Source organism: Danio aesculapii, chromosome 9, assembly GCF_903798145.1.
Source record: "Danio aesculapii chromosome 9, fDanAes4.1, whole genome shotgun sequence".
In the NCBI taxonomy this organism is placed as follows: domain Eukaryota; kingdom Metazoa; phylum Chordata; class Actinopteri; order Cypriniformes; family Danionidae; genus Danio; species Danio aesculapii.
The window spans coordinates 22,446,876-22,463,484 of NC_079443.1; the positions used below are offsets into that span (position 1 = coordinate 22,446,876).

Below are 16,609 nucleotides of genomic sequence, written 5' to 3' on the forward strand. Positions count from 1 at the left end.
ACTCAATATTCCATTATCAGTTGGCATCTCAGTCGCTTCTGGTTCACACAGACTTTAAAATTAATCATCTTAAAAATCTAAAGATGCTAATATTACATAACCTTCTAAAAGAAGCTACATTTCCTGTTCATTAACCTGTCCACGTCATTATAGTCATGTTTTGCTGACCTTTGCAATGTCTTGACCATCAATGAGGATACAGCCACTCTGTACATCATAAAACCGGAAAAGCAAGCGGATAATGGTGCTTTTTCCTGAGCCGGACGGACCAACCTGTTAACAAAGACATTAAAAAAAATTGACATCTTGCACATTTACACACACACACACACACACACACACTATATTCATAAGTGTGAAATTCAGATTTAATTTTACCAGTGCAAATGTTTGCCCGGGCATCACTGTGAATGATACATTGCTGAGAATCTCTTTCCTGTAAACAATCAATGAATTCTTTTTAAAAACCTAAAGATGACTTTCAAAGATGTTACCTCAGAATCATGAATGTCAAAGCACTGATGTTCTCGAATATCAAGCTGATACTGTAAGAAGAAGAAAAGGTTGCCTTCACTGACATTAGCATGACTTACCCAGCAGTGTAATTAAAGCACACATTCTTGAAATCAACTCTTCCTTCAGTAAAAGACAAGTCTCCTGCATTCACAGCATCTTCGACCTACAGAAGAGAAGAAATTGGCATGTAGAACGGGATATCAGGGTATACATAACAGAAGGTACACGTACCAGCTGGGCACTGGGTTGACAGTAAATCAGAAGAATACATTACAATTGAGTCCATGGAAGAAAAAAAATGATGGCTTCTGTCTAGTCAAGTTCAAGAATCAGTTTGCAAATTAGCTACGACAGTTTGTGAATAAATGAAAAGAAATGTGAAGATCAAATACGGGTTTTAGTAAGGTTATTTGCATATGAATGGAATCTAAAGGGACTGGGAGTGTCAAGGAACGGCTGGCTGTTGCTTGTGCGATTTTGGGGAAAGGGTTCCCAAAGGATGGGGAACCTTGAGGTCATGACTATAAATCAACACTCACTGGCCCACAAGATCAATGCTGGCACATCCAGAAATGGCAAAATGTGGCTTTTAGGAATCGACTAGACAACAGCAGAAGATACACGGAGGAAAAAAAAAAGTAATGCACTGGAATTCACAACCACACTCTGGGTGAATGGATCTAATGTATAACTATTAAAGGTCAAGTTAATTCTTTAATTAAAATTGATGTTATTAGAAAAATAAAATACTGATTTAGCCTTTCCGGCCGGTAAACACTGTAGGAACAACTAGATCAGACAATTACTTTTTTCTGTATGAACTAGTTGACTCAAAACATAAAGTTTTTTGGTCCATTTCCACTGAATGCTACGGTACGGTTTGGTACGCTTTAATGGCCGTTTCCACTGTCGAAAGGCATACCGAACCAAACCTTATCGTACCACTTTTTAGCCACCCTTTCGAAAGGGTACCAAAACAAGAGAAAGGGTACCAAAAGGCGGAGCTAGACGCGCAGCTGAACACTATTGGTTTACAGAGATACGTCATTCGCTTACGCAACAAGCCAGAATGAAAACAAAAATCCCGGTATTACATGCACGTATAATAACGAGCCATGGTCGACCCTGGCTCAAACAAACCTTGTCGTCGTCTTGAGGAACAGCCACAAAGAAGAGCAGATTTACCCTGTGCCCCTTAGATTTCGCTTCGAGCGGTTTCGCTTGCTTGCATTCGCCGCACGTCTATATCTGAGATAACAAACTTCTTGAGCTGACGATAATAATGTGCGCTTGATTATTGACGTGCTTTTGAAACCCGAACCTGTCAGATACTGAAAAAAGCGAGTGAAGCGCAAAAAAAACAAAGGAGAAGACAAAAGGAGAAAATTATTTTTCCAGCAAACGTGAACAAAATGCCATGTTTACCTATTATTATTAATCACCTTTTGAACTAATATGAACTCGGAATGATGGAATTACTGTTTAACAGAAGCTACATGTGCTGCTGAAGATTACAGACACATATGATAGGTTTACACTGACTGTAGGCTGTATTTTGTGTTGTTTTTGAATCTAAATAAGCACTAAATGTATTCTGTGTGTAGTTTTTCTGTAATTGGTAACATATCGGAGACTGTAAGGGTTTGAATGTGTTCATATTTGTTGCATTTATTTTTTATTTATTTTATATAATTACAGACATTACAGTGGGCTATTTCACACTGCCATTGATCTGCAGTTATAATCAACTCATGTTCATAGAAAAGTTTGTAATAAACATTTATACAGAAGTATTTATGTGTGTAAAGCATCTGTTTTGTGAGAAGTGCTTCTCATATGATATGCAAGCGACCCGTACAGCTTTACTGTAGACATTTTCTCTAGCGAAAATGACGTCGACTGAAACTTTGTCATACACCACGCCCACCAAAAGGGTACCCTTGGTATTGGAAACACAAGCCTGATAAAGGTGACCCATACCGACCCGAACCGTACCATACTGTACCAATCAGTGGAAACGAGCCATTAATGGACTCACCTCTTTTTCCTCTGTTAGCAGATCAAACATGCTCTCCATGTCAACAAATGCACTTTGTATCATTCTGTCAAATACAATGGTGACATTATTTAAGTCAAGGGCTTCCACCCAAAAGTGCACATTTATAGTGTAGCAGAGGCCAGCTAGTGCTATGCAGGTAAACCTTACTCCTCTGACATCAAAAGGTGTTCTAGTGACAGACAGATTCTTTAGGGACCATAGTTTTTAGCCGCCTTGTTGGAGCAACCGACTCCCATGCAAAGAATCGCCAGTTCAATCCCAGCTCAGACCGGGTTGGGTGCAGTAGTACCAGTGGATTACATGTGATCCCGGACGAGCCCCCGGTCTTTAGCCTCCTTGTTAGAGCAACCGACTTCCATGCAAAAAAAATAAATAAATAATAAAAAAAATGCCGGTTCGATCCCAGCTCAGACCGGGTTGGGTGCACGGGTGCATCCCGGACGAGCCCCCAGCGTAACCCACCAGTCCTACTGCACCCAGCCAGGCCTGAACAGGGATCTAACTGGCAATTCTTTGCATGGGAGTTGGTTGCTCTAGCAAGAAGGCTAAAGACCATGACCTCTAGAGCACCTTTTCAGGCCAGAAGAGTGAGGTTTTACCTGCATTGCACTTCACAAGCTGGTCTCCGTTACACTCACCCCCCTAAACCTCACTCCCATCCCAGACAAGCCCCCATGTGTAACCCACCGCTCCTAATCCAGCGCGGTCTGAGCTGGGATTGAATTGGCAATTTTTTGCATGGGAGTTGGTTGCTTTAACATGGAGGCTAAAGACCATGGCCCCTTGCGCACCTTTTGATGAGAGAGTAGAGAGGTTTTACCTGCATAGCACTTCGCTAGCTGGCCTCCGTTACAACAGTATTGTGTAAAACTGGTCCATGGGGCATTTGAAACTGAAATTCACTTTAACATTTGAGCTTCATACTGCATCTTGTTAAAATAGAAGAACCCCTTTAAAAACTGCACTGAGAAATTGTCACATCAAGCCGTTTATTCTCATTAATCTTACCTATAATATGTGCCAAACCAATTGAGTGGCGTGTAGAGCTGAACAATGTAGGTTCCAAAGAGAACATAGTCGCCAACCTATGAGAACACCAGCAGAGCGTGAACAAAAATACCACTCCAGACCAATAAGAAGTAGATTTCCTCATTTTTTATAAGTGGAGATTACTATACTTGAAACTTGTCCACTGTAACATAGTATGCACAAAGCAATGATCCAGCCAAAAGTCCTAATCCAATAATCAGATTCTGGGTTTGGTTAAGAAGGGCCAGGGAGGCATTGGTCTTCCATTCACATGCCTAAGCAACAAAAATAACTCAAATCAGCATCTCATATTCATTAGACATGTTCAAGAAGTGTAATCCTGTTAAATTATCACATTACCTGATATTTCAGGATAGCATCCTCAAAACGCCTGACTTCAAAACCCTCTGAATTATAGTACTTTACCTGGAGAGAGGCATTTTGCAGGATTAAGTGTTAACAAAAATACATGACCCAGGGTTTTTCTATGGCGTTTACTGTTTTTTTTATTGGTTTGGGCAATTCTCACAAGCAGTTAGAACATTTTTAAAACTCTTATATACTTTATACACATTTAATTGGCATCTCTTACTCCATTGAATACATTTGTCTTTCATTTAATTCAACTGCTCTTAATGTCTGCAAGAAATACCAAATAATAATACATTTAATACATTTTGCTTGTCCAAGTAAATGACAATGTGTTCTTTGATCACATTTTTATATGGTATAAACATTTTTTTTCAATGCCGCTTTCGTCAGTTTGTATGAAAGTGTATGAAACATTTGAGGTAATGGCTGAGCATGCAGTTTTACAGTACAATAACATTCACTCAGCATCAAGGGTGATCTGAAACCTGTACCTTATAATGCGTTCTAGTGAAAGAATTGATTGTTAAAATGTTGTGTTGAAAAAATATCTTATTGTTGTGTTTTGGTAATTAAACCAAATGTATGATATTTGGTGATTAAACCAAATTTTCTCACTACATATCACAATGATCTTGTGTTCTGAACAATGAATATGTGGCATGAAAGTATTGAAATCAATTAATAATGAAATCAGGATATCAAGATGTGAAAGAATACAAGAGTGATCAGTTTAAATGTTTTGTATCAATACATTTAAAAATGCACACTTTACTTATGAAAATAGTATAAAAAATAAATAAATACATAAAAAAAACTGTAGTCACTTACAGTTTCAAAGTTGAGAAGGGAGTCCACAGCTTTTGACTTGGCATTGTTGTCCTGTGTGTTCATTTCTCGTCTGTACTTGGTCCTCCATTCAGTGATGATGATTGTGAGAGCTGAAAACCAAAGTCAATATTAACTAGTAATCATAATGTGCCTGTTGACTGTCATGCAAAAAACATGCATTATGCAAACAGTTCCAATTTAATTGTGCCAATAAATAAAACATCAAATGCAGACATTGGTACCTCTGTTGAGAAAACTACCATGTACAGACATACTACTATCGAAAAAGTGTGTAATTTTGGCAAAAAAACATGTAATTAATCCTAAGTTACAGTAAATATATTTATAACGTTGCAAAACATCTAGGTTATTTAAAGCCATGCTGTATTCATAACATTATTCATCAAAAAACCCTAAAACATGCCTCTAATCAGATTAAAACCAACCTTTGGACAACACTAATTAAATATATATGTTACATTACATTAGAATATTTTAGCAAGTGTGCACACTGTAAAAGAATTCTTACTGCCTTAAATTTAGTAGAATCAATTAATCTTTTCTAGTCATCTAAACTTACATCAGTCAAACTGACAACAAATATTAATTAAAACTTTATACAACTTAATAAAATGTTTTTGAAACCTTATTAACTTATTAAAATGAGTTGAAGCAGCTAGGGATGCTAATTTCGGTTAATTTTGCAAACCGCATTTTGCATTTTGTTCATTTTGCCGCTCGTTAACCGAATTTTAATCGTGAACTGGTCAGATTAATAGTAAATTATTGTTTAACAAAAAAATGACATCTCTATTTTGTGTCTGACACATAAAATGATATTAGATTACAAAACGAAAACACTAACTGAATCCTTTTTAAGAACCAGCATAGGCTGTATTTTCCCCAATCATGTTTTTTTTTCCTCCGTCAAATAAAAATATAAGGCTACCTCAAATTGATCGCTCCACTGAAAAATATGCATTTAATTAATGCTCCCACTGTTATTAATATATCACAAACCTCAATCAACATTTTTAATAGAAGTCATTATTTTAAAGATTATGTCTTGAACTTCTGGTTTTACCTCAGAGCTTGTGTGCTTTTTTTTCCTCTGTCACTCGCGGTTCATGTGCGCGCACTGCGTGTGATGAAAGACAATGACAAGGCTCATATGTGGACTTTTTGTAAAGTATAGGCTACTACAGCAAAAAAAACTATTTTGTTGTTTACATATGATATTGCATTAATTTGAATACATGTCTTGAAAGCTATAAAATGAAAGCCTTAGTTTGGTGCAGAGTTATCACTATGCAAAAATCCAAGAAAATCTTTGGATTTGATTAGGCTATGTAGGCCATTTAAAAAAATATATTTTATTAGAACTATTAATAACTGTAATTTATTTTCCAAATGGAAAAAGGTTGGTTTGTTGGTTGCACACTTAGGGCCCCACCATACATCCAGCGCAATAAGGTGCAAGACGTGTTTGCCGCGATTTGTTGCGCAACCCTTAAACATTGCTTAATACACACAGGATGTACAGCAATACACAAATATCTTTACATATAAAAAAATTAAGAATTAAAATGTTACAAAAATTATTTTCTACATAAAGGCAAGGCAATATAAAAACCACTACCCTTCCATGCCTCATCTCGGGGGGTCTTTTGAGTTTATTCATGACAATTTGCGTTTGTATAATGTTATTATTATTAGTATTATTTATTATATGCATATATATATATATATATATATATATATATATATATATATATATATATATATATATATATATATATATATATATATATATATATATATATATATATATATTTTTTTTTTTTTATAAAAACAAGCTTAGATTTGTCCCCCTGTCAGGTTTTGAAGACGTATGCATCACAATAGGAATAGGATGCGTGTTTGGATATAACTCCAAGTATGGTTTTTTGACCACACTTCTCTATTATTGTTCATTTATTCGTTTGCTGAAAATTAAAACTGAATTTAGAAATAGTTTTGAAACAAATCTTTGCGCTTAAACTAAATTAAATATTTAGGCTAATGGATGTCTCCAGTGGAGCGCGTACAACACCGTTTGCTGTGAATGAGTATAGAGAACAAGAAAGTAAAGAGGCAGAATGAAGGAGGCTCATTCTTTGTCCTTGCGTTGCAGATGGTCTCTTTAACTGTTTTCTCGCTAGTGAAGCATTCAGTTTTTCCACTTACAAAGTCTTCCATGTAAATAGCAAATGCGCCATGGTGCTAAAAAATTATATTTTTTTAACTGTTTCAACTGATACCAACAATCAGTTAAAAAACACCCTTTCGGTTAATGGTTAATCGGTTATTATGAACATCCCTAAAACTAACACAAAAGCTTTTGTTGTGATGGCTTTTTGTCATTTGTTACAGTGTCTTTGTGCTGCACTTACTGAGGTAGAGAAACATGCAAATGAAGACAATGAGGCCGAACCAGGCACTGAAGTATGTCACAAAATAGATGATTGCAATGACGATGTCAGCAATTGTGGGTACAATGCTGAATACAATATAGCTGCAACCCAAACCAAAAGAAAAACATTTCATTACAAAAAAAGATTTAAACATTTACATTGTACAAAAACAGCATGTACGGTAGTGAAATCTGTAAGTGATCAGACCTTAACAAGTTGTTGACTGAAGATGTCCCACGGTCAATGCTGCGCAGGACATCACCGGTGCGGCGACCCAGGTGCCAGCGCAGAGACAAGCCATGCAGGTGAGCGAACAGACGCACCTGCACCACACGGCTGGTGTACTGCTGCACATGAGTCCACAGGAAGCTGCGCAAGTTACTGACAAACCCCGATGTCCCTAAGAGAAGAGAGACAGATGATGGTTTGCAAAATGTGTAACGTTTAAAAAGAGCTTATGCATTATTTTTCTTTAAATACCACTAAAAATGTTAAACCTCACCTACCCCTCCGCCCTGGAAGAACTTAAGGAAGACGTAAACACAGACTGTGATGGCCAGGGTTCTCCAGTTCTCCATCGCTGACAGCTGGTTCACTGGAATATCATGATTGCAGAAACAAAGAAGAGAAAATAAGGAGTGCACTTAAACTTTTGCTGGATTGGCTAAACAAGTTTTGAAATATTGTATGCTTATTAAGTCTGCGTTTACTTAAAAACAGAAAGATCAGTAATATTATCAAACAACAATTTCAAATAAATATATTCAAGTTAGTATATTTTAAAATCAAATGTATCCCTGTGACTTTGAAAAAAGTTGTGATGCTTATAGCGACAGTTAACCTAAAAATTACACAAAAGTTATGAGCGTTCGAATAGAAACGTTAGAAAACGTGTAACAGGCTACCATAAAAGGTGCGAATTATACAGTTTTGCAACCTTGCAAACATGTGAGCATTTTAATGACTTTCCACGTGCAACATTATCTATTAGACCATTAATGACAATACTATCGTTTACAAACTACAGTGGCACCGCGATACTACCATAGTACAGGTAAACCTTAATATGTATGCAGTATATATATATATATATATATATATATATATATATATATATATATATATATATATATATATATATATATATATATATATATATATATATATATATATATATATATAAAGGAATATTTTGTGACATTATAGATGTCTTTATTGTTAATTTTGCTCGATGTAATGACTCCAAAACATTTGGGCCTTTTTAATTGAATGATTGTCCCTAAGGCTGTCTAAAAAAAAGAACATACTGTGAACACATTTCACTGCTGTTTTCCTAATAATGAGTTCACGTAAAGCAACATCCCTTTAATCACACGTGCACAATAAAACTTTACCATCCTGAGTCACACATCATCACATGCCTTCAGTTCACACAACCAAAATTTAACAGCTGCCCAAAACTGCAATCTCACTAACTTTTAATGGAAATTCACAACAACAACAAAAAAAAACACCCAAAAAGGATGCAGTCTGAGCCAGCAGCCACAGCATAATGTATCAAAAGAGCGAACACACTGGTCTGTCCTGGGAGCCGAGAAAGATCCTCAATCCGATTAATTTACATTCATGGCCGTTTTGATTGTGCACTCGGAATCAAATGAGGAAAGAAAAGGTGGAGGACTGAAGTAAGAAAAGAAATCAAAACAATACAAGAAAACGGTCAGGGCAAAAGTAAAACTCTCTTCCTCTCTCTTGAGCAGGGGGCGTAGAAGTGGATGGTGAGAGAGCTGATTTTCATCCTTGGCATTGGGGCAGAGAGAGCGGTGGACAAAAAGGCCCTTGTACCAGCGTGTTAACTCGGCTAAAAGCCCCTAATGCCCCCTAATCGTGACTGGCAGGGTTGGTGACCTTCCCTATTACCCCTCTCAATCTCTCTCTGCCACACAAAAGCTCACTTTTCTCCTAGCGCGGCTTTCATGTGCCTCCAAATGCAAAACTGTTACTCGTCTCTGATAATAAAGCACACACACATCACTAACTTGAAGAACAGATCAAATGAGCAACGTACAATTAAAAAACGAGAATGATAAGAGAGGGACTGAATAATGAATCAAAACACGGAATTTGAAAAATGGGGGTGAAGGTAGGGGGAAAAAAAGAGGCTAAGAAAAATGGGTGGAAACAAAGTATTGAGCCGTAGAACGGTTTAGCATAGTTGGGTTTTGTCCCACGTTTCTTTTGTAAAAGTTTGATACTTTGCGGCTTATGCGAACCAAAGGCTTTGACTTCTCTGAGAGGTTTTTGGGGGCTGTTCACTCATCCAGCTGGCCCGTTACAACAAGAGGCTGAGAAAACTGGTGAGGGAAGGGGCAATCTGACTTCACTAGCATATGTAGCCTTCCACATATACAGTCAAAAATATTGGCTCTCCTATGAACTTTTTATTTTTTAATATTTCCCAAATGATGTTTAACAGAGGAAGGAAATGTTCACAGTATGTCTGAGGTCAATCAAGGTAAATATTATTTGCCCCCTTTCCGATTGCCCCCTTTTACTGATTGTCTACAGAACAAATCATCATTATAGAATAACTTGCCTAATTACCCTAACTTGACTTAATTAACCTTGTTAAGCCTTTAAATGGCACTTTAAGCTGAATATCTTTAAGCTGACATCTTAAAATTAACCAGCTAAATATTATGCTCTGTCAACATGCCAAAGATAAAAGAAATCCATTATTATTACTGATTGCTTACATTATTCTGATCATTCAGGAGGGCTGATAATTTTGACTTCAACCGTACATGCTGAACTTGTTTCAAAAGTGCCTTTACATAAATTATTTAGCAATTGTAGGTAATTATGTAAATCTGGTAGACCATTTTTCTAAACTTTAAAGGCCACGGAACAGTAAAAAAATCCAACTATTTATTTATTAATGGATAAAAAACTGATCATAAAACACCTCATTTGAACAGCTCAAGTCTTCTCAGGTGACAAGAGAATTTGTTGAAAGATGCTATCCTCTACTGGTGACGTATGGTAATGCAAAAACTAGTTTTCAGCTTTGGATAATATTTACAGGTTTGAAGCTGTGTCAGAAGAAATTAACCTTTTATTTAGTTTATTCAGTTTTATTCAATCAATCATTTTCTTTTTGGCGTAGTCCCTTAATTAATCTGCGGTCGCCACAGTGAAATGAACCGCCAACTTATCCAGCATATGTTTTATACAGCGAATGCCCTTCCAACTGCAACCCATCCCTGGGAAACAATCATACACTCTCATTCCCACATATACACTATGGACAATTTAGCTTACCCAATAGCGCATGTCTTTGGACTGTGGGGGAACCCGGAGCACCTGGAGGAAACCCACGCGAACACGGGGAGAACATTTAAACCACATAAAAATGCCAACTGATCCAGCCGAGGCTCAAACCAGCAACCTTCTTGTTGTTGGGCAATCGTGCGTCCCACTGCGCCCCCGTGAAGCTCTATTCGGTTTTAATGTAAACATTTTATTTCTTGTATATATTATTTAATCTATTTATGTCAAATACTACTTAAATGAACTCATATAGACCTTTTCAGGATAAAGTTTTTGTTTTTGAAAGAAATTAATAGGTTTATTCAGCATTAAATGGGTCAATAGTGGCAATAAAGAGATTGATGTTGTGAAAGAATGCATTTCAACTAAATCCTGTCATTTGTATTCAGACAATTGTTTTTTGTGAAAAGAATGAACTGCACAAATCTTTTATTTTTCAATTAATAATAGCATATAATACTTAAAAGGTTCCCTGTGCATCTAGTCAACTTGATTTGACTTAATTATCAAGGATGATTTCTAAATCATCTATCATGTGGAATCAATGTTGATGTACTGATGCAAAAAATTCAGCTTTCTCATGAAAGGAATATATATATTTTTTATATAGTATATCATAGTTATTTTAGGTTGTAATAACACAAGAAAGATACTCATATGTATAGATCAACTGATGGGTGGGTAAATGTTGGCAGAATTTCCATTTTTAGGTGAACTACCCCTGTAATAACTATTAATAAATAGAGCTTAACATGTAGTAAAACTTAGAAATGTTGAAAATTGGGGACAAAGTAGCGCAATCGCTTCACAGCAAGAAGGTCTCTGGTTCGAGCCCCAGCTGGGTCAGTTGGTGTTTCTGTGTGGAGTTTGCATGTTCTCCCTGTGTTTGCATGGGTTTCCTCCAGGTGCTCCGGTTTCCCCCACAAGTCCAAAGGCATGTGGTATAGGTGAATTTGGTAAGCTAAATTGTCCGTAGTGTATGTGTGAGTGAGTGAGAATGAATGGGTGTTTCCCAGTGATGGGTTGCAGCTGGAAGGGCCTCCGCTGCATAAAACACATGGTGGATAAGTTGGCAGTTCATTCCGCTGTGGTAACCCCAGATTAATAAATGGACAAAGCCGAAAAGGAAATGAATGAATGAATGTTGAAAATTCTTGTTAACATATTAAACAAAATATACTTCAGAAGAAAGAAATCGTACAAGCACCAAACTTTTGAACAGTAGCATACTTGGATTGAGAGCATTTTGCTTCCTGAGGTGATGAGATTTTACATTAAAAACACTATTTTAGTGACATTAATGAATTTCAACCTCTAAAACAATGAATACAGCACTTTACCCATAATTAACATTCTATAGGACAAAACAGAGTAAGAAAAACATGAAAACAGAAGAACTCAGACTCTTTTTAATTTTGACACTGTTGAATTTCTGACAGAGTTGAAGAACAGCTCTAAAGTCAGGTCTTCTTACCTATATTCCTGCTGTAAATGGGTACAAACACGTTGATGACCCGCTCGAGACCCAGCAGTCCAACACACAGAATCACTAGAACTTGCAGCCACATACTTCCCCGGGGCCACATGTATGGCACCAGCAGACACACTTTCCTCCTAAAGTCCTGCCATGCTGACCTTCTAGAGATCTGCTCCACATTGCCTTGTCTTTCCTGCTAAAAGATACACACATTTTAGAAACACAGAGAGTCAATTCACTGACAATGGCTAGAAGTGAAGTGGTTCACAATGTAGTGATTGAGGTTCTTACCTCTACAGTCAGTGCAAATGATGCTTTCTCAGTTTCGTTTCCCAGTGCATTTTGTTTTGTGCGTTTTTTGGAGTTCTTGTTTACCATTGTTTAACTTCGTATGGACATTTACGCCCTTAAAAACAGAGTCTGAATGCATCATTCCAACATCGTGAGTTTTAAAGTGCATATGTGCGCGTGTAATGTTTTCTTCTGACCGTCGGTGTTTAGCTGAAAGGGAAACGCCGTCTGCTAATCATACGGCCAGCTTTCACATGACTGATAGACTTGCGGTCATGTGGCTGGATGTTAAAATGAAACCGCTGACGCTTTTAAACACTCAAAAAGGCTGTTTTTCTAGCTTAGGTGTTGTGAAAGAATGGTTGTCGAGCTGCAAATGCCGCTTGCTAGCGTTTTCATAAAAGCATACCTCTAGGGGGCGCGTGGTGGCTCAGAAAGGCAAATACTCCGATTAGCTTGCATTCAAAGTTAATTGTTGTCTACAAAGTATAACGTTTTAAATGTTTTTTTATTTTAAGGATTGACAGTTGTAATTACGTCAGTGTAATTACGTTACATTGAATTACGTCACAAACAATTAGAGAGGATGGTGATTGGTCCAGACTAAGCAGCGTTGAGAAAAGTAACACTCGTCATATATCAATGCTCAAATTATTAGAATTTAGTTAAACTGTTAGTAAAAGTACAAAGGTACTTACATTTCAGTTAGTACTGTAATAATAATTTAAAAATACTCAAAGACGGACCATGTTTTTTTGTAATTGTATATAATCTTGTGAACAACAACAAAAAAGGTGTTACACAGGTTTGGGTTCACCCAGAACTGAAAGTGATTATTTACTCAAACTTCACTTGTCACAAACCTGTTTGAGTTTGGTTTTGCATTTGAATTGAACAATTTTTATTATTATTTTTTTTGTTGTTGTTTTTATTGATTATTGAAATCTTATTTTGAAAAATGTTTGAAAACGATAAACCTAATAGACTTCTATAGTATTTATCTAAAAAAGAAGCGACATGCTTATTGGCACTGTTATTTTCTTAGCATTAAATGCATTGCATTCCTTAACATTGCTAGTTAACATGAAATACGTGTACTATAATCAATGAATTAAAATATCATGCCATAATATCATTAGAAATGCCACTATGAAAAAATTAACTTGAGAGAAATGAGATTAAAAAAAACTGTTAAACTGTTGTAACTAGTAAACAGCTACTGTTAAAACTTTTGATAAACTGAAATACGTTGCCGTTTCATTTATTTTATTTTTTATTTTTATTTTCTTCATTTGCACAAATATCTAAAAATATTAAACAACAAACATAAATGAATAAAATAAGCCATAATGTGCAGGAAGAGGCAAAAATCCCAAAAGGCTTATTTAGAGCCCCTATCTAAATAACAATAAAAAAACAATAACAAAACAATTACATTCAACAAATGCTGAATTACAATTTACAGAAATAAAATTTAAAAATTACACACACACAACCATAAAATAAAATTAAATCATACAATACTTACAAAAGTTCTTACAAAATTACAAAACAACAAAATCACAAAACAACATTTAAGTGAATCCTTATGCATCTCTTAAAACCTGTTAAAGAGGAACATTTTTATTAAATGAGATAAATTATTCCATAATTTAATACCCCTAAATCTAATCGAGTGATTCATTAGAATCATAATGCATTATTTTGGCATTTTCATTTTTTTAAAAAGTAAATATGGTAGGTTTTGCCAGTCTACAACACAATGAACAAGACCATGAACAACAGTTTGCCAAACTCCACATAACTGAGACCATAATAAGAAACTTGATATTTCATATTATAAATTTGTATATAAAACCTGTTGAAATTTACATTTAATAATTTATTGGTTAGATGTTAGCAGATGGAGGACAATAAGCAATAAAACAAACAAACGACCAACAAGTGATAGTGATAGATGTCAAAAAAAGTCAAAAATAGCATTGCTGAATTTTCAGCATGATTACACTAGACATGTTACATAGAGGAATCTGAATCTGGATTCAGATTATTTGGTGTTAAAAACAACTGAGCTGCTTAAGGTTTTTGTGGGAAATCAGGATCCATTGAATCTCTCATGAAAAGAAATATTTTATCTTCACACATCACTATATTTTCATTAGTGTTCTTTATTAGCTCTAATTTACATAAATCTGCTACTAATGCAGCTATTCCATATCAAATTCCATTCCATGTCTGTTTTCACCAGTCCTGTTCTAAAGCGCTACACCTTTTTATGTCATAGTTTGCAGCGCCTCCTCGTGGATACAAGCCATTAATACAGCCAAATCTTTGGGGTCTTCAGGATTTTATTATTATTATTATTTTGCTTTGAAAGTGGCCAAATTTCTTAACAACAGACAACTGACCTTTAATGCTAAAAAAGTAATGTGACAACATCATAATGTATTGCTTTACTGTGTGGAGAAAGACTTTTAAACTGTCATGATTTTGACCTCAAAGCAACAAGTTGCAGAAGAGGCTATGTGGTAGATGAGCTTCCCTTAGACAGTTTCTAATAATTTGTGCGGAAATCCATTGGTTATGCAAAACACTTGTTGCAGCACCTGTCCGGGTGGCTGATCTCAGATGATCTTGGAGGTGAACATATGTGAAGGATGTGAAAGTCCTGGGCTGGTGTGTTTACATGTGGTCTAATTCCTTTAGAGACAACTTGGGCTGGACAAAATGAACATTCAATTCACGAGCAACAGCTCTGGTGAACATTCCTGCATATTGCCTCAAAACTTGTGATATTAAGCAATACAGCCATTGATGAGGAGTGAAACAACATTCCACAGGCCACAATCAACTACCTGATCAACTCTACTGTATGAGAAGGTCAAAGAGATGTATTGCACTACATTAAAAAAAAGTGTTGGCTACGTTTTAGTAACTTCACGAAAGAAACTGGTATCTTAGGAGTAAGTAATAATATGCAATGAATAAGTACTAGTACTTAATGGAACAGAAACTAGTGTAATCTAAATTGAATAGAACAAATGTTCAAACAGCTTGCTATAAATAGGTGACTAAACAAGCGGTGGCTCAGTCCAAGTGTTTGACAGTGTCAGTGTGTAGGCATACGAGCCTGAACCTTTTCGACCTTCTGTCATACTTGGATGATCATGTGCCTCCAGATGGGCCTTTTATTCTCTGTATAAAATGGTGTGTTGTTGGAATACTCAACACAGTACTCAAACATGCCAACAGCATTCAGAAATCCACAATAACATGGAGAAATGCAACTGTTAATGTGTTTAAGTGCTTGTGTGTCAGTGAGAAAACAAAAAGGAAGATGAAACCAGAAAGAAAGTTGGGAAAGATGATCAATTAATCTTACACTGTATAAAAATAGTTAAAATTTTATTCATTCATTCATTTTCTTTCGGCTTAGTCCCTTTAATCATCATGGGTTGCCACAGCAGAATGAACCGCCAACTTATCCAGCAAATGTTTTTTACACATCGAATGCCATTTCAGCTGCAACCCAGTACTAGGAAACTTCCATACACACACATACACTATGGCCAATTTAGCTTATTCAATTCACCTATAGCGCATGTCTTTGGACTGTGGGGGAAATGGAAGCAATCGGAGGAAACCAACGCGAACACAGGGAGAACATGCAAACTGAAACTGACCCATTAGGCTTTGATCCTAATTGTGGCGTTTTGGTGAGTGTCGTTTTAAATTCAAATGATATTGTGCTCTTTTCAAATGAGAGTGGGGCTACAAATGCCTATGTGTCAGCATAGTGGCAGTTTCAAAAACAAGACTAAACTTCTATGCTAATTAGGGAGAAATTGTTACTAATGGGTGTAAGGGCGTAGATTCGCTCTTGACATTGGTAGAGACATACATCCTTAGAACGCATGCATTGAACAGCACAAATTCTGTTTCGTGCTTTTAAAAACGTGAATAAAGAACTTAGTAATATAAAATAAACACTTAATAATACAAAAAACAACCACGTCCCATGCTGCAAAAGTCAATTATCATAATTTTATTGCAGAGGGGCTTTGAGGAGGTATGAATGTAGAAAAATTTAGAGAGGTGTGTGACGCAATTTAACAGTTTCATCCTGATTATTGTTTTTCATAATCATGGAGGCCAACATCAAAACTGAATTTTAATTAATTGCACAGTCTTGGTTAATAGTATTACAGTGAACTAGTAGCAAACTTGACTTGGTGCACGTGTAAGTTAAGAGTT

At 36.1% G+C, this 16,609-nt stretch overlaps 1 protein-coding gene across 2 annotated transcripts in view; it reads right to left on the reverse strand.

The window, feature by feature from the left end:
* Positions 1-12,732, reverse strand: part of abcb6b (ATP-binding cassette, sub-family B (MDR/TAP), member 6b) — a 67,362-nt gene extending 54,630 nt beyond the window's left edge. Inside the window, exons 1-13 of one of the 2 annotated variants that reach the window (XM_056465223.1) lie at positions 12,356-12,732; positions 12,062-12,257; positions 7,760-7,852; positions 7,465-7,657; positions 7,237-7,358; positions 4,805-4,914; positions 3,965-4,030; positions 3,754-3,879; positions 3,584-3,660; positions 2,555-2,618; positions 594-679; positions 379-436; positions 169-273 (exon numbers count right to left, since the gene is read on the reverse strand). In XM_056465223.1, coding sequence (XP_056321198.1) covers positions 169-273; positions 379-436; positions 594-679; positions 2,555-2,618; positions 3,584-3,660; positions 3,754-3,879; positions 3,965-4,030; positions 4,805-4,914; positions 7,237-7,358; positions 7,465-7,657; positions 7,760-7,852; positions 12,062-12,257; positions 12,356-12,442 — 1,383 coding nt within the window. In that variant the 5' untranslated portion in view covers positions 12,443-12,732. Of the gene's footprint in view, positions 1-168; positions 274-378; positions 437-593; positions 680-2,554; positions 2,619-3,583; positions 3,661-3,753; positions 3,880-3,964; positions 4,031-4,804; positions 4,915-7,236; positions 7,359-7,464; positions 7,658-7,759; positions 7,853-12,061; positions 12,261-12,355 lie in introns of both variants that reach the window. The other variant, XM_056465222.1, reaches the window with a different exon arrangement.
* Between the last annotated feature and the right edge of the window lie 3,877 nt (positions 12,733-16,609).